Source organism: Ochlerotatus camptorhynchus, unplaced genomic scaffold (assembly GCF_037179485.1).
Source record: "Ochlerotatus camptorhynchus isolate MF236.1 unplaced genomic scaffold, CSIRO-AGI_Acam_v1.1 ptg000243l, whole genome shotgun sequence".
In the NCBI taxonomy this organism is placed as follows: Eukaryota; Metazoa; Arthropoda; class Insecta; order Diptera; family Culicidae; genus Ochlerotatus; species Ochlerotatus camptorhynchus.
This window is the reverse complement of record NW_027040733.1, coordinates 218,896-238,035: the sequence shown is the minus strand read 5'-3', so window position 1 is coordinate 238,035 and position 19,140 is coordinate 218,896. Positions and strand designations below refer to the sequence as shown.

Below are 19,140 nucleotides of genomic sequence, written 5' to 3'. Positions count from 1 at the left end.
ACTGATCAGAGATGATTGAACCCAGGCCTGCAAAATAAATGCATTTTAAGATTGCACTCAGCGTCGCCGGTGGTGTAGTGGTAATCACACTTACCACTACACCACCGGCGCCGCTGAGTGCAATCTTAAAACGCATCTATTTTGTAAATGTAGCATTTTTTTTAAATCAAGTTGCTGCTGCAGTACTGGAAAAACTGAAACCTAAGTAAACAACTAAAAATCTGAAAATAAATTATTGTTTCTATATGTTATGTCTATTAAGTAGTTCCTAAGTTTTCTACTAAAGTATGACTAAAACCATCATCACTTCATAGTTCTTCTATTCTCCACGGGGCGAACTTTGATTTGCCAATAAAAGAGTCTGTTTTTTTTAAAGAAGGTTGAAAATTAGCTAGGGAAAGGTTGGTAAAGACGGCCACAACAGAAAAGAATGACACTTGCTGCTTTGAATAATAAAAAAAAAAAATCAATTAAGAACTATAGCCTTTTAACAAACTGCTGTCTAAATATTACGGAACTGGCCACTTAGAGCGCTGGCGTATAATAAACTGCAGACTCTATCGGTCTATTGCTAGTGATCAACAGCCAGCAACACACATCCCAAGTATCAATTTTGGTTTTATAAGAGTTCTGTGGGCCACGATTTAGGTTTGTTGAATGCTATAAAACCTCTATAGAACTTGTAGTGTTACTTACGATGGTTTTGCTTGTGCAGACAAGTTCAGAGCTATTCTATTGTGATTTTGAAATATGATATTTCGCTTCAGTTTGTCTTAAAACTGAAATATCTTAGTCTGAGCTAGGGTTGGTAATACCGAGCCACTTCCACAAAACCGTAAACGCAACACGCGTACCTGTATATACTACTAGGTAGGTACAAGACAAACATTCCGAACGACAAACAACATACCTTAATAAAAACAACGCACATGCATGCGCAATATCTATTCACGTTTATAAGGAATAGAAGTAAGTAAATGAGACGTTAAGCCAATAGAGTTGTATTGTTTCATCATCTACTGATACTGAGAAGCTAGAGCATTTCAATTCGTTTTCGTGCAACGATTTATTGAAAAAAAAAAAATCGAATACACTATTTTACAATTTTTTACAAGATTCAAAATGGCAGAAAAAAGGGCACAAACACACATGCAGTTGTAGTATTTGTTTATACAGAGCAGTTCCAGGCCAAATAACAAAAACAAATGAATTTGATATTCATTCTTCTCCAAATTACTCGAAACTTTGCGTAATTGTATGTTATGGGCAATAATTCACATTTGTGCTCAAATTCGGCCATTTTGGATCATGCAATTTTTGTAATGGCGTCAAGCCTGATCGATTAGTCATGTGGAGTGGAACTCCTCTATCTTTCCTCTGTCTTCGGTAGGTGCAAAGCGTATAAAATACGTGGCGATGCTGTGAAAAGCACACCTCTCTGCATCAGGACATGTCTACATCTTAGAACGTAACATATCTGGAACTAAATCATCAAAAATCGACCCTATTTTTGTAATTTCAAGTGGAATAGACGGCCATCGATCTGTCAAATTAATTATACCAGATGTAAAATAAGAAAGGGGATCTAGGGGGTAGTCGATTCTATTTAAATAATTATAATGTGGTTTATAATTCTAAGTTTTCTTAGCCCTTCTGAACTTATGTCCTTATTCTTCCTTAACTATTTATGTCCTTTATTTATAACTTTATAATTAAACTCATCACCTTGCTTCACACAGCCAAAAGTAGATCAACGTTTGCATAAGAAAGTAGACAATTTTTGCGGATTTTTTATGCAATGACCTGCCATCCAACGATTAATCCTGAAATGTAATTTTAAGTTACCATATGTTGACTGTTTACAGTCTTCTAACTCTAAACTTGGAAGAAAAATGTATGCACCATTTTTTTTATTTGTAAACTTTTTCTTATTGTGACCGCACAAATTAGGAGTTAACTGCATATATTTGGAAGTCCAGAGAGAAGCAGCAAAATTTTGCTGACCGTCGTTCCATTCACAAGAATTTCGACCTGTAATACCGAAGGATTCAACCCTCGATATGTTTCTCAACTGCGGCCAAAAGAACATTTTGCTCAAATCCCAACACAAAGATTTACTTCAATTATTTTGTGTTAAAAGACGTAGAAAAGTTGATCGAAAAGGCAAAAGTCGATCCTAACAAGCTTTTTTCGACCACTATGGCTTAAGTCCCAGTCTGGGACCCCCAGCTGGCAGTTTAAAAGTTACCAGGAACGGCTAAAGGACCAAAAACTGGAACACTTACCCTAGTTTTATTTATAGCCTTTTAAGAAAAAAAAACTAAAAGGGACAACCCTATGGGGTTGTACGCAATGGTGACGTAGGAATGCGTGGTCTCATACAGGCATGGAAAATCATTTGCATTCATTTTGTGCATTCATTTACATTCATTTGCCCCTAACTTTTTTCATCAACAGAATTCCTCAAAATAATGTATAAAACTTTTGTAGGTTTTGATATTACCTACAACTCAAATCCGTATCTCTTAAGCATGACGAACCATAGCGAACAGAAGCCACTACTGTTTTTCAGTGAATGTATTTTACATTCACTGAAAAACAGTAACAAGTTCTGCCCGCTCTAATTCGTGATGCATAAGAGATACAGATTTGAGTTATGGGTAAAAGTTGTAGCTAATAACAAAACCTACTAAAGCTCTAAGCAACATTTTGCGGAATGCTGTTGATGAAAAAAGTTAAAGGCAAATGAATGTAAATGAATGCATGAAATGAATGTAAATGATTTTCCATGCCTGGTCTCATATAATAAATCTTATTTGTTAACTGCAGTAGGAGCTTATGTTTTGTGTAGGAATAGGAATTTAATTGGGGTTCTCTCTGTTTATACTCTTTAATATGACGCGCTTGACATAGATGGCCCACAGCGACTCACGAAGAGCTACTGATTCCGATCAATAGCGGTGCCGCTTCTTCCTCCTTCTATGAGTGTTCATGTGGGCTGCAGCTCGCTGCTTGCAGGCAGCCTTTCGTTGTGAACTGGAGAACAAAACCACTCACCACACGGAGATTGAATAAACACCGTTTGGTGAGACCGGAAGGAATTCAACTTTAAAATCTGTGATAGGGAAACCGTTGCGGTGATTATTTGATAGCAACAGTTGCACATTGGTGCAATTTTCAATAGTGACATTTTGAAAATAGATATTGTCTTAATTTTAACAGATTCGTAGAAAAAATCCTATCGATTGGTGTATTCAGAATTGAAATCCATCATCTCTGGATCAAAATCAGACCACTTTCATGCCACGACCGACTTTGGTTTTTGAAATTCCACACCCAATGTTGCCTTAATGTACATGGTATGTTAGATTTAAACATATCTAGATAGAGCTGGAATTAGGCGTAACAGCTTTTATAAACAATGAGATGATTTTTAGGAATTCAAGGTACGCCCACGCAAACCAACATTACCGTCGGGTGGAGGAAGTCTTACCCTACCTGATGGTGACCCGATTGATGACCTTGACCACCGAACACGGTGATTGGAACTGAATCCGATCAACGGTTAGGGCCAACCTTGATAATTAGCTGCTTGGGGGAGCCTTTCGTTTTGAAATGGAGAACAAAACCACTCACCACACGGTGATTGACACCCTGAGACCGGAGGGAATTCAACTTTGAAATCTGTGTTAGGGAAAGGAATGTCTGGAAATCATCACGGAGCCTGATGTGGTGAAACTCGTACCAAAGGGTAAGGACATTTCGGGTTTGTCATTTATCTCGTTCAAAATCGTCCTCGACCCGGAGTTGAAGAACGTGGCATTGGATCCCTCAACATGGCCAGAAGGTATCCTGTTCAGGGAATTTGAAGACTATGGCTCCTCAACTTTTCGGAAGCCAAATTTGGAAGTTTAATCAACGTCCTCACAACCTGACGAGTACTAACCGGCAATCTTCGGGACGCACTGAAAAAAGCCTCATGGAAGTCCCGGAACCAGTCAAAGCAGTCGTGATTTGCAGTTACAGTTCCTGTCCTAGCCGTCCCGGACCTGCATTTGACATCGATGATGGGATCTTCCTACTCCAGGCAAGTACCAATATGTTAAGAACCCTACCGTGCCTGATGCTTCACTGTGTTTTAGCCATACCGATGCCAACGTCTTTGCTGCCCTACGCTCTACTGATTCCACAATCTTGGAATTCACCTCACCGAGACGCACGCCCCAAAGCATCTTGGAAGCCCCCGAGCCCTCCGACTCAGTCGAGCCTGCAACGCCAACCTCCACACTTTCACTTTCCGGTGTATGCTGCCATCAAAGTCGTCTCGGCCCTGCGGTCGGAAATGGTGAGGGGGTCTTCCAGTCGGCGTTGCCAGGCAAGTACTTCGATTCGACGTTCCATCCGCCCTCATTATCCAGCGATGTCAGCAACAGCGCATGCACATACCCTCGCAGTCAAATTGATCCTATCTTTACCATTTACTACCAAAACGTAAGAGGTTTACGAACGAAGACAACCGAGCTCCGCTTAATGCTTTCAACATGCGACTACGACGTTCTGGTTCTCACCGAAACCTGGCTTCGAGCTGACATTCAGGACTGTGAGCTATCGTCAGATTATCATTTCTTCCGCTGCGACCGTAATCGAGCTACCAGTCAGCTTTCCAGAGGCGCCGGTGTACTTATTGCGATAAAATTCAAGCATTCATGCACATCAGTTTCGCTCGAGAATTGCGACCGTCTGGAGCAAGTGGCTGTGCGCATCACTCTGCAGCACTGCTCGCTATTCATCACCGGAATCTATCTCCGTCCTCTCTCCAGCCCGGATTTATACACGTCTCACACTACTGCACAACAGACTATCTTTGAGAGATCTTCGAACGCCGCAATGGGCAATGGGCGACTACAACCTTCCGTTTCTGAGTTGGACTTTCGACGAGGACGTGAACGGTTATTTACCACCAAATGCGTCCACTGAACAGGAACTGGCTCTCACGGAACCGATGCTCGCTAGCGGGCTAATCCAAGTAAATTCACTGTCTAATTTGAATGGAAGACTGCTTGACTTAGCCTTCATCAGTGATCCGGATAACTTTAACCTTCTTGAGCCTCCGGTCCCTCTACTGGATATCGATCATCATCATAAGCCATTCATCTTACGACTTGATGCCGACTGCAATCCGCCCATGATATCGGACTGTGATTCGTATCCACCTGAATTCGATTTCGGTTCGTTGAATAATGAACTGTCCACATTGGCAACAGATTTTGGATGGTGTTTCTGTCAACGCTATGGCTGACCAATTCTACGACAATCTGTTTGAAACACTCTATGCGCGAGTTCCTCTCCGGAGGCGTGTTACGAGGTTAACCTCAGTGCAACCCTGGTGGAGCCCTGAGCTATGTAATTTGCGGAACGTATTGCGTAAGTCGCGCAAATACTATTTCAGTACCAGAACCAACGAGAGCAAAAATAGTCTCCGATTAATCGAAACGAGATACAACGGACTGTTGAAGTCTAGCTATGGGGAGTACGTCCAGCGAACGCAAGCGAATCTGAAGCGGCGTTTTGGAAGTTCGTGAAATCACAACGGCCTGGTAATCGTATTCCGGACATAGTTGAGTTTAACGGGATCGCTGCTAGCTCCCCTGTCGATGTTGCTACCTTGTTTGCGAGCTTCTTCCAATCAGTTTACAACACAAATTCACCACCTCTAAATCCTTCAAGTTTCGATCGCATCCACGAGTACAACCTGAATATCCCAACGTTGCGCTTCTCACCGAACGACGTTATGAAAGCCTTGAATGACCTCGATGTGTCTAAAGGCCCTGGGGTAGATGGTATTCCCCCATCTCTGCTCAAATATTGTGCACGCTCACTCGCTTTTTTCCGATCTCCTGCATATTCAACCGTTCGCTGAGCGAAAGATCATTTCCCAATGTTTGGAAATGTGCCAATCCATAAAGCGGGTAATCGAAACCGAACTGAAAACTACTGTGGAATATCAATTCTCTGTTGTATTAGCAAGGTCTTTGAAACCTTATTGCACAATGCTCTGTACAATGTGATTCATCCTATAATATCGGAGTTCCAGCATGGGTTTGTCCAGCACCGCTCTACTACTACAAATTTGCTGTGCTACACTAATACTCTGTTTCGAGAGGTTGAAGGCCGGCGACAGGTGGACTCCATTTACATCGACTTTTCAAAAGCATTTGACACAGTGCCACACGTGTACGCTAGCGAAAAATTAAGAGCTATTGGATTCCCTACTTGGTTAGTTGATTGGATTCTCTCTTACTTGACCGACCGCCACGCTCGAAGGCCTTTGCAATTACTTCGGGAGTACCGCAAGGAAGCGTGCTCGGCCCAATGCTGTTTGTCCTTTTCGTCAACGATCTGTGCCTTCAGATTTCTTCATTTAAGCAAATGTACGCCGACGACCTGAAGATGTTCAGAGTCATCGCGACCGTACTCGACTGCCGCGCCCTGCAAAATGACTCCTATGGTGCCAAGAAAATGGTATGAGTGTCAACATAGGAAAATGCAAGGTGATATCGCTTTCCCGTCGGAGCACCACCGTCAACCACCAATACACAGTTGGATCCGTGTCATTAGAGCGTGTTACCTCAATTTGTGATCTTGGTGTTACTATTGACTCGAAGTTAAGATTCAACGAACATGTTGCACTTGTCACGGCTAAAGCTTCTACGGTTCTTGGATGCATTCGACGCTATACGTGGCAGTTTACAGACATTGTTCTGTACTTTGATACGTAACATCCTGGAATACGCGGCCTCTGTCCGGACACCTTATCACGCATCGCTGATCATCAGAGTCGAAAGAATTCAGAAGGTTTTCATTCGATTCGCGCTGCGCAACCTTCCATGGAACGACCCGCCAAATCTGCCTGACTACACTGTACGCTGTATGCTGATTGATTTGGAAACCTTACGTGCTAGGCGCACAAACATTCTGCAACTAGTTATTTTCGATTTACTGCGTGGCAACATTGATTGTCCTCAACTACTAAAGGATGTCCCTCTATACGTCCCACCCTGACAGTTGAGGAGCTCACGTCACAACTTGTCGCTGTGCCGGCTCACCGGACTGGTTACGGTTTTAACAATCCATTCGACGCTTGTCTGCGAGCTTTTAACGATACTAACGAGGATTCCGATTTTGTGATTAGCAAAAGTACTTTTAAAAATAGGATTAAGAATATTAGGTAAAGTAGTGTGAACGATTTTTATTTTTTATCGAAGATGAAACAACAACAAATAATAAATAATGATTGAAAGAGTCCTCCTTTCCGATATAATTGGTGGCTTACACGACTTCGAACTACGAGAAATTCACGAAAGAAGCTGTTGTTTACGTTTACGAAAATTGCATTTTGACGGATCGATGCCAACTATACCAGTTATACCACAACAACAACAACAACAACAACAACAACACAAAAAAGGGGTCATCTTTTAGTCAGTTAATTATCATGAAGTTCCACATATGTATGTAATGTGATCTTAGTCAAAGTATCTGCATGAACGTGAGATTGGTTCTCCTTATACAAGACGGAAACTACGGCGAGATGAATTCCATCCAATTTCGATACATGAAAAACATGAATCAGGTTTACATATTGTCAAGATTATTTCAAACATAAACTTGTTATTTTTTCTATTAAAGTTACTCTCAAAAATACCGGAAATACCGGTTGATTGTCCACATAAAAACGTTCAAATATATTTTTAGTTTATTTTAATAAACTCCACACATAAAAATGAAATTGTATTTTGGGCCGAATTGTCGAATGATAAGATCAGTGGGACCCCGGCAGGCCTGGGTTCAATCCCAGCCGGCCCCGCCGCGATGTACTGAAGCATAACATCTCTGATCACGCCTTCCTTCGGAACAGAAGTAAAGTCGTTGGTCCCCGGTTCATGTGTTGATGGGTCGATAGGTAGGGTCCAGGTATGGGAACTGCCTCCCTAGCGTCGTAGGCATTGGTATTTAGGGGAGTCGTGTTTATTGATTTGGATTGCTACTTGTTACAATCTAAACATAATAGGTATTTTGTTCAATTAGCTATGGCGCTTTTTCCCACAGTTCTCTCTGATTCCTTCGAATTCTTCAACTCCAACAAGTAAACAAAAATTACTGATCACTTATCAATCATCGCCATCGAGCTTGCATCACAAAATACATCTCCTCATTTAGTTATTCGTTATCAATCAGACCGTACAGATCTAAAAATGAACGTCGTCTTCTGGTGGTAAAATCGCCTTACCCGTCTGACTGTAATTTCTCACTCATTCAATTTAACAATTTTTTTGTGATTTCAACCAGCCTTATCACCGTGACCTGCTCTCCGCTGATCGCAAACCACCTAGTCCAAGCCACTGCCGGAACCAGTATCACAACCGCTCCAAGGTGTCTTCGAGAGGATTCTAAAAAATGCGTCATCGTATCATTTTCCCTTTTGGATCCACCCCAGGAAGTCATACTTCCCACATTGAAGGGAAAAAGTACTCTCCAAATCAAGCGAGGCAAACTGGATGCTTTCTCTGAAAAGCTTGCCAATCAGCTGGGGACTGTTGAAAAACTTCAACTTGGGCCGCTAGAACTGAAGAAGATTTTCCTGAACCCACAACTACTTGAGCTGACCGCAGGAGGGAACCAAATCCATAAAGTCGAGTTCCCAACTGTAGACTCCCGGTTCAAACTGCAGGTACTGGATCTGAGTTCGAACCAACTGAATGATCTGACTGGTTTTGAAAAATTGTTGAATTTGCGCGAATTGCATCTCGAAGACAACGCCATTCAAAGTGTCGATTTGCATGTGTTCAAAAGCATGAAAAAGTTGGAAAAGTTGTTCCTTGATCGGAACCAAATCACCACTGTGAAAGCCACTGAGCGATTTGAATTACCAGTTTTGGAATATCTCTCTATATCTGGAAATCAGATTGAAAAATTGGACGTTACCAATTGGCAGTTGGATTCTCTTACGCAGTGGGACGTGAGTACAAACAAGTTGATTAAAATCGACGGAAAATTGGAAGAACGGTTTCCCAGTTTGCAAACGATCTCTGTGGCCAAAAATGAATGGCACTGTATGTGGTTGGAGGACACGTTGCAACGGTTTAGCGAAAGCTTCATAATGGTTCAAGATCGAGATGAGGACTGTGAGGGAATTTCCCCGGCTAACATCTGTTGTGTTCCGGAGCACAACATCGATCCCGCCAACGACGGAAGACTGAACGAATTGAAGAACCTAGAAAACACACAGGAAGATTTCCGGGCGACTTACGAAAGTCAACTTGGAAAATTGAAAAGCGATAACGATAGCAAACTGAAAGCCCTGGAAAGTCGATTGAAGAAGTTGAAGGAGTTAGAGAAGAAGAAGAACGAGGATCCTGCAGCAGGCGATAGCAACCCAATGAAGTCCAAGTTTGAGTCTTTAAAGCAGGCTTTTCAGAATACTGAATCGTTATTGGAGCAGGAAAGGCAATTGTGGTCGAAGAAACAGAAGGAAAACGATGTAGCTCAGCGTAAGCTTTGGCACACGATTTTGGAGTTGAAGCGATCGCGAGAGCCTTACATTAAGCATATTGCAGAGTTGCAGGCGCAATTTCAAGGTCTACGAGATCTTGTTCGCAATAAGCTGGAGATGCGTGATACGCTGAAGGGTTAGGAGTTTTTGTTTCAAGATAAACTTTGAATTGTCTTTCAGTGACTTGTTTGATTAAATAAAAGAGAAGCATAGAGAAGTAAAGCACGATATTGTATGCACCATTGAATTTAAGAAAATAGTCATTAGACAACTGGAAAACGATTCTAAAAAACATACCAATATCCATCATATAGGTACGGGGAAATCACTTTCGAAAGGACCGATACGTTAGATACAGGGACGGATTTGAAGGGGGAGGCATAGGGGGCAATTGAAAATGTTTGTTTTTATCCTTGATTTCTTTTCCGTCGATCTTGTTGCTACCGACGCCAGAGAGGACTGCCAGGACTGAGTTGGGGTAAAACAACTTTCAGCAAATTAGTGATTAATTGCAAATTATGGTCATTGAGGACATCGAGAACATTTGAATGGCTGAGTTCTTTTTGTTTGCTGAACATCCATCGAAAGTAATGTTCCTAACCCTTTGTCTGCACCTCTAAAATAAAGCTAAGTTCATTGCGAAAATACTTCAATACCTAATACCCGTTTTACATAAAATTCGAAACATGTCTCAAACTAAGAGGGCATGTGAAGAAGACTTCAGCATGTCAGAGAAAAAATCGTTTTGATGAATTATCAAGATTGCAAAAATTGCCTGGGGTCACATTGATCCCAAGATACAGTCAAAGGGTTGTACACACCAACTGCTCATTTGTTAGTAACTTTTCACTCAGTTGTTGAAATTTGTTTTTATGTAATGTAATTGATAGATTAGGATCATAGTTTACTATCGATATGCAAAGAGTAGGTAAATCTTAACATTCGAAGCAACACCAATGATTTTTTACACTTAAAGTCCGAGATGTGCAGCGAGCACAAATCTGGCACTGGTTGAATAGAGAAAACATATAGAAGTGAAATACCAGCTGCCCAATACATTTTATTAACATTATTTATTTCAGTGTGCAAGAAATTTCAAAATGACTACCTTTTAATTGCGCTTCATTAATTTACTACCTACGTAGTCCCGTAGGAGCCCAAACTGTGCCTGAATCTCGGCAGTTTTCTTCATCTCATTGTCAAGTGATCGCCTCTGATCTGCAATCGTGTTTTGCAGGCTCTGTTTGGTTAGATCATTTTGTTTCTTCTGTTTGATCCATATAGCATGTAATTTTTCGATTGACGATTTGAGCGTCTGAGTTCGCTTCTTCAGCTCATCAAACTCAAACTTGGTAAGACTATCTGCCGTCGGAATCAACTTCTCAGCCTTCCGTTCCAGATGCTTCAGATCTTTTTCCAAAGTTGTCAGCTTGTACTCCTGTTCGCGTTTCAAACATTCAAATCTATCCTTAAGTGCCTCATGGAGTGTGGTTTGTTCTTCTTTCAGGCTGCTCAATTTGCTAAGCTCGTCGTGGTTGGTGATATTTGTATCTATCAACGGAACGCAACAAATGTTATCCACGATTTGTTTACTATCGCAGTTCCCATCGTGATCTTTAATAGTCACGGAGTTCTCATTAAAAAGACTCAGAGTTTCCTTCAACCACACACAATCCCACCAATTTTTCGTCAGGTATATTGTATCCAGGCTGGGAAACTGTCCCTCTAGTCCATTGATATGAACTAAATTATTTGCACTTACGTCGCACTCCGTCAGCGATTTTAGCTGCCAGTTGGCGACTTCCAAATAGGTGAGCTTATTTTCCGACAACGAAAGGTACCTCAAAGCTGGCAGTTCGATCGTCTCTCTGGCTAATAAAGTAGTCAATTGATTCCGCTCAAGGAACAACTTCTCCAAATTGTTCATACCGTTGAACACCCGCAAATCGATAATTTCGAGGGCGTTCCCTTCGAGGTGCAGTTCGCGCAAATCTACCAACTTTTCAAAACTATCTAAATTGTTCATACGGTTCTCCCTAAGATCCAAAAGTTGCAATTTGTAGTCAGCGTTGTTGGTTTCGAATTTGACCACCTCGATCTGGTTTCTTCCGGCGGTCAGTTCAAGGAGTTCCGGTTTCACAAAAATCTCCTTCAGTTGCAACGGGCCAAGTTGAAGCTTTTTAACCGTCCCTAGCTGTATGGAGAGCTTTTCAGAGAAGATAGATAGGTTGCCGGTCACGATTTGCAGAACGCTTTTCTTGCTCAAATCGGGCAGGTAAACTTCTTCAGATGAGTTCGTCTGGACCATAGATGGTATGGCACAAATGTTGAGTGTCTCTTTAAGGCACTTGAGAGAGGTTGTGGTAGCCATCTGAACTAGGTTCGCAGTCAGTAGGGTAACCGCAAAGGTTAGGCCGCTAGGTAGCACAAAGAAACACATTGCAGAATTGAAATGAGGTTAGAGGAGAATGGAGTACAGTGATCTTACCAGCAGAGAAGCTTCATCGTGAATTCCTTCCAGCTCGATTGATAACGGACAACTGAATGTGATGTAGTTTGTGAGATTCGCGTTGATTGCAATGGTTGATAAGTTATAACTTACAATGTTGAGATTAGCGATATTTCTAGAATTGTTTATGTAGCAAATGACTTTTGAATGAAGCAGGGAGTACCGTATGCGTGATAATGTTTGCACCATCGTACAAATAAGGTTCCCGTTTCACTTGTGCACATAATGCCTTGGTTTTCTTTGCATGCACGTAACCTTTAGCTCATACCGTAGTAGGCTGTTTATAAAAGAAAATGATTTACTTAGTTTGACAGTTGCACCATGACGAAGTGGCAGCGTATTCGTGATTTGTCCCACGCGCAAATGTCGCAAATCGGTGGACCGTCAAAAGGACAACTATCCGCGAAGGTGGCCACAGGTCGGGTTCCGAGGGTTATCGCTGCTGTCAAAAGGAAGATTCGGGTGAATTCAGTGCGTTCAATAAGGAAAATGGCAAAGGAACACGGGATCACTGTTTTTACGGCATCACGTATAGGAAGATTGCGGGGCGAGGTCGAGGGCACGGAAAAAAAAAACTCACATGTTTACCAACCGCATCCGGGAGCTACGAGTCAAACGATGCAAGAAAATCTTAAACTTCCTTAAGCAAAAATATCCGGTAATCCTGTTCACCGACGAGAGCATGTTTACCGCCGATCCCGTATCAAACATAACCGACCGGTATATTAGTTCTCTTCCGGTGGATTGGTGGCTTCCGATGGCAAAAAAATGGACCCGGTGTTCACTCCAGAAGGCGACAAGGTCAACACGGAGGTCTACATCGGGATTTTAAGTAAGTATGTTCTTCCGTGGATCAAAGAACAGTACGGTCCGAAGCCAAATGTTGTATTTCAACAAGATGGAGCTCCGCGCCACACCTCGAACCGCACTCAGAAGTGGTTGCAGGAATATCTTCCGTTCTGGACGAAGGATATGTGGCCGCTATCCAGTCCCGATCTTAATCCGCTGGATTACTCAATATGGCGCGTCATGAAGGCCAAGGCCTGTTCTAAACGCCACCCGAGTACAGCAAGCCTCAGACAAACATTGACCTGGACAAACCTGGAAAGAAATGGATCAAGTGGAAACTCGATCGATGATTAACATAGTTTAAGACTCTGAGAAACATACCCCCCCTGAATAAATAAAAAAAAAACTTGAAAACGAATTTTGGAGATTTTTTTTTTTAATTTTGACATTGCTCAATGGTGCAAACATTATCACGCATACGGTAGAATGGGATCGAGTAATTCAACTGTTTGGTCATATTTAAGTATTTAGAAGCATTGGCAGCCAGTTGTGACCGTTAATCGAATTCAAAGTAAATACCCCTAGTGTATTTAAGTTTGCAAACCTTATCACTTTTATCTTTTTTTTTTCAATACGTATACATTATGGTGTATACTACTGAAAAAAAAAAACAATGCGCGCTCCCATTTGTCGCTAGTTGCTAGTGTAAATTTTACATCAGCTGTCGCAAACAGTGTGACTAGCGCAATTATTTTACTTGATGCTGGCTCTACTATATATAAATGAAATTAAAAGGAAACACACTGACTCGTCTCTCGCACTCATCACTTTATCATTAATTCAACTAAGGTTAATAGAAATACGTGCTATACTTGCTTGCACTTGCACTTGTCACCAGAGAAATCGAATTGTGAAATACATACCTGAAATAAATGAGAATAAGAAAAAGGACATTAGTGTTTGGTATATTTTGCATTATTTAATTATAAATTTGGCAGGTTTTTATACACGATCTTCGTGTATACTAATGCTTAGACTACTTAGAGATTACTATCCCTAACACGATAAGGAAAGAACCCCCGAATAAATGAGAATATTTAGAATGTGAACAGGAAAAGTGAAGCACGTAGCCTGCATTTTCATCGATTTGGGGAGAATATCTTGTAAAGTAAAATCCACTGTAGGGGAGAATGGAAATGACAAGTCGCTCAGGTTATTTAAGTACGCATAGTTACTTAAATAGTTCAAAATATCAACCCAGTTAAATCGATTCCAAACCAGGACATTACCAGGGTTACACATTTTCGAAGTTCTAAAATGAACTCGAATGTTTTCCTACTGTCAGGCGACACATTTCTCAACACAAGGATAGAATGTTTAATACAGTCAAATTTCCATTTCTCGATATTGAAGGCACCATCGAGGTAGGGAGAGATCAACATTCGGAACAATTATTTATAAGCCAACCACCTTTTTGAAAATCTTTCAGTGGACTTATTACACCAAAGATTTTGAATGACAGCTATGCGCAATTGTTGAAAGGTAAACATCTTATGCGCGAAGGGACTGTCAAAATCATCGGGTCTTTACTGTAGTACGATTCTAGAAGCACTTTGGGTGTATTCTTTGTTCCCGTATCCAAAGCAAAACTCGACCATTTTACTTCAAAAGCTGGCAAATTCTAGTGAACTAGATTTTTCCATCGACATATTTGTTCCTAAATATTTTCTAGGCACTATCGACATAGAGAACGGCCGAGAGTTGACAGTTGCAATAAAATCAGATTATAAATATTAGTAACAATATTTTATAGTTTGTAAAAAATCTAAGATTTCTGAAATTTTCAAATTGAACACTTTAAAATTGACAAAAATCGAAGAACATCAACTTTTGTTAACATTTGGGAGCATTATTCTTGCCCAACACATTTGCTAATATGATTCGCAGAAAATGATTCGGATAGAAAAGTATCAGAAATTTTTGGGGAATAAATATAAAACAACATTTAACCATATGTTGATGTTGTGTAATTTACCGGACGTATTTGAATGTTTCAGAAAACTTAAAAGCTCAGAATATTAAAAGAAATATGAAACCATTTTTTTTTTCGCTGTACTACAAACAGTTCATGGGGATGTAAAGGCTCCAGTATAATAATATGTACTAAGACTTCTTAAGGCATCATAGATCATTCCCGAATACTTTTCGAAGGTTATTACTTTTACCGGTTGTACTTTTTGTGTGTTGTAATATTTTAGTGCATAACCAAAACTTGAGAATTTTTATGAAAAAAAAGAAATACAAGTAAAGCTAAGGTCAAGAATATTATTTTAAAATAATATTACATTCATATATGTTACATGTACATGCCAAAAAAAGGCAGGATTTAAAAATTATGTTTAATATCACTAATTTGAAGTGATATTAGCAGCGGTTCTAATAGTTTTGTTGATTACGAGCAACTTTGAGACCAGAAGCTCGCAACCAACCAATATTGAACATAGATGTTGTCAAGCTAAAATGACCTTACTATCAAAACTGACTTTTGTCTCGATGACTCTCATCGTCGCCCACTGGTCACAATAGCCGGTCGAACTCCAGACGAAGAACCGTATTACCGTTCATACTGGCGACAACGAAACCCCACACTCAAGCTCCTCCCCTTATCCTATCCTTCGACAATATACCCCTCTAACCTCGGGTCAGCCGCGAGTATTACGTGAATTTTGTTACAAACCATAAACAATAAATTATAGGCTCCGTAAAGCTAACACGATTGACCCTTAGAAATAAACGAACTAGGTAAAAAACAACTGGCTTTAAAACACCAAAGAAAACTACCTGAAACACAAAGTCAGGATGGCATTGAAAAAATGCCGAAAAGTTGAAATGACTAAAAACGACACCAAATCCATCAAAAAATTGCTTCAATTTGTGTGAAATCACTAAAAGAGTATTCGCAACGTTTGAGTAGTATCAAAACGCCAAAGTAGTATTAAAACTAAATAGAAAAGCATATCCAACCGATGAAATCATAAAACATCGACTGCTGGCCAACTTGCATTGCCAACCGATCTTGAAAAAAAATGGCCTACATACACACCAAATTTAAATCGCTGAAAATCAGTGAAATTTTGTTGATTTTAGACTTGCAAAATAATGCTGCTGTATCGTCCAGCAATTCCAACTTCTGTCTAAATGACAACATTTTACTGAAAATCAGTAAACACTTCAGATTTCATATTTGCTGATTTTTCAGCAATCCAAAATTCTATCATTTAGCAGCATTTTGCTGAATAGACTCAGTAAATCGATATTTTTTTACTAAGAGCACGCAGCTTCTCAAGAAGTTTGTTGATACAAATACACAAATAATATAGAATCACCAACAAGATCACCAGGCTCTTTGCCATATATATTTTATTAGATATAACCAGTATATTTACCAACATAATTTTAATTATTTCCTCCTCCTCCTCCTTCGATGTAGACAGTGGTGCGTACAGTGCTGCAAAATCTCGACAGTACACGGTGATATTGACAATTCTGCTTTGGTCACTCATTTGGGATAACAGTCATAGTCAAGGCAAACCATGTCAATTGTCAATGACAATGGTGTCAGTGACGAACATGTGCAGATTTGTTTATTAGCTAAATTTGTAACGAAATTAAATGACTTGAGCAAAACAATTACATGGATCCATTTTAGTGAACAAGTATCTACATCCTGAGCTACTTGGATAACAATAATGTGACACAGAATGTACTAAATTACACTTTTTGTTACCAGGTGAATCTTGTTAAATGACGAAAAAATGAATGAGATTTTGACGAAGGTTTTTTTGAGGATCAAGTCTGTCAGTGACTATGTGACAAACAATTTTGTCAATATCGTGCGAAAGTCTGTGAATGACAATGACAAAGCTCAGCACTGGGTGCGTACGTACTTGCGACTGTGACGCTAAGAGTTTTACAGTTCATTACTGGGTGTCCAGCAAACCGTTCACGTAAGCTGTATTTTTCGGTAAAAATATCGTTTGCTGTATTTCAGTAAAGCATTGCTTTGCTGTTCATGATCCAGCAATCCGTTTTACTGAAATCTAAATCTCAAATTCGGTGTGTACGTTGAAATGGCTTTAAAAGCATCCTGAACGTTCTCAAAATAATCTTTAAAACACCGCAATTACTTTTAAAATGCCGAAACACTAAAAAATGGCCCATAAGTTCCAAAAGTTCCTTGAAATCAGGGGGAAGGACACTCATTCAGAAGCATATTATTTAAAAAAAAACTTGGTAACGCTGCGGTGGCATGCCAGCGGGATGACAAGAATAGATCGGAATAGACAGAAAGATAAACAGGGATGCTCAGTATATCTCACGCTATGTCTGAAGGCAATTTTATCTAGATGAACGCGTCATTGGGACGGTACTAATGGATATTTTTGGTTGCTATTGAAAATTTAGTCGATTGCTGAATTTATGTATGGGCGTAAATTAGGGACACTTAGGCCGTTCATAAGTTTTTCCTTGATTTCGTTGAACTTCGATGAAATTCTTCAAACGTTCCTGATGTTCTTTGAACGTCTCTGAGTTTGTTTTCCTGAAATTCTCAGATATTTCTTAAAGTTCACAGTACTTTCCTAATGTTATTAAATGTTCCCTGTGGTTCACAGACCATCCTAAAGTTTGCAAAAATGTTCCTCACGTTTAAAGAACTTTTTACAGAGCATCATTGAAATTCATATAATGTTGCTATAGTTCACAGAACTCTCTTGAAATTCTTTGAACTTACCAGGTAGACATTGAACTCCTCTGAAGCTCACAAAACGTCCCTGAAGTTCGCAGAATTTTCCTGAAGTTTATAGAACTTCTCCTCTGAAGATCGAAGCACATCTTTCAAGTTTGAAGTATTTTCCTGAAGTTTGTAAAGCTTCCCTGAATTCAACGAACTTCTCTGAAAGTTCTTAAATGTCTCTGCTTCTTTGAAGTTCGCAGAATTTTCCTAAAATTCATTACAGTTCCTTATAGTTCGCAGAATTTACTAGAAAGTCACTGAACCTTCCTGAAAGTTTCCTTAGACAATGAAGCTCTAGCAATTCTGTAGTAATTCAAGGTGAGGGCTACCAAAACTCACTGGGCAAGAGCAGCTAATCTCATGTGAGTTTGATTCCTGTATTATCGACATTATCGGATAAACGATTTTCAAACAAATTCATGGTTGACAGAATTTATTTTGAGTCAAACATCTCTATTTATTTTTAAAAATTAAAGCAAATTCTCCACTCATCAGGATGTTTTGGTGAAAAATGCCACCTTCGCCACCTACTGAGTACGGGATTCAAAACTTTCGGATACCTACCATATCCTTTATTCAACTCCGATAAAAATCTTTCAACGATCGTCGCACTTCAAGCGAACTATCTATTTTCTTCATGAGGTTTTTTAATTCTTCAAAATTTTTTACACGATGCATCTGTACAAAAACACTCGAAACAGGACGAAAATCAATGCCTACTATGATTACGGGGATGTCACGGACTGTCCTGCCCGTTTCTTTCTCTTTTACTCTTATTAGGGAAGAGAAATTAAATAACATGTTGAGCTACCAACAAATATAAAATGATTTTGTGCAAAGTCGTCATAATCAATATGGATCTTACTTACAAAGAGAACTTCTTTAATGCCATTTAGATTAATTCAATAAACTTTTGAACTTTATTTAACTATCTTAAATACGAGGGGTGCGACACATCAAAATCTCGATTTTAAATGGTCGAAAAACCTCACACTAGCGAATAAATCTACGAAAAATCTTTTTTCATCTCTTGTATCTAAACCCATCTACTCGCATCGCTCTCCATCTGTTTGCAGGAAATCTTCAAAATCATAATCAATCGTGTTTCTATCTATTAGGCAAAGCAAGATTTGATTGTTATGATCAACACTAACATCCTGTGAAGACAAATCTGAGGTACATGAATGTTGCAAAAAAGCGCCTTCAGACATAGCGTGTATCTGCAAAAAATAGACAGGAATGCATAAAACTAGAAAAGGATGGCTGGAATAGTACAAGAGTTTCTGCATTTTTTTTTTCATTGATGTGGATGAGAATTCCCATTTGAGGATTAAAATGGATGTGTGATGAGAATGGATGAGGATGTGTCATTCACCCTGTAATTCGTAAAACGAAAATTTGACACCGGCTGATTGGACTATTGAATCTCAATAGTCCATAAAAATTAAAATGGCCAAGATTTTCCAATATGCAAAAATGACCGTGAAATCACAC

The 19,140-nt window shown here is 39.8% G+C and overlaps 3 protein-coding genes across 4 annotated transcripts in view; 1 reads left to right on the top strand and 2 right to left on the bottom strand.

The window, feature by feature from the left end:
• The window catches only part of Exn (Ephexin), a 256,431-nt gene that overhangs the window by 33,289 nt on the left and 204,002 nt on the right, over window positions 1-19,140 (bottom strand). The window lies entirely within an intron of this gene.
• LOC135704510 (protein lap4-like) lies at window positions 8,197-10,360 on the top strand. Its single transcript, XM_065225990.1, has 2 exons — window positions 8,197-8,275; window positions 8,350-10,360. The coding sequence occupies exons 1-2, from the start codon at window positions 8,256-8,258 to the stop codon at window positions 9,692-9,694; spliced, it is 1,365 nt and encodes a 454-aa protein (XP_065082062.1). The 5' UTR covers window positions 8,197-8,255; the 3' UTR covers window positions 9,695-10,360.
• On the bottom strand, window positions 10,370-12,235 carry LOC135704511 (uncharacterized). The gene is made up of 2 exons (XM_065225991.1): window positions 12,042-12,235; window positions 10,370-11,970 (listed from the first exon to the last, which is right to left on the bottom strand). The coding sequence occupies exons 1-2, from the start codon at window positions 12,056-12,058 to the stop codon at window positions 10,665-10,667; spliced, it is 1,323 nt and encodes a 440-aa protein (XP_065082063.1). The 5' UTR covers window positions 12,059-12,235; the 3' UTR covers window positions 10,370-10,664.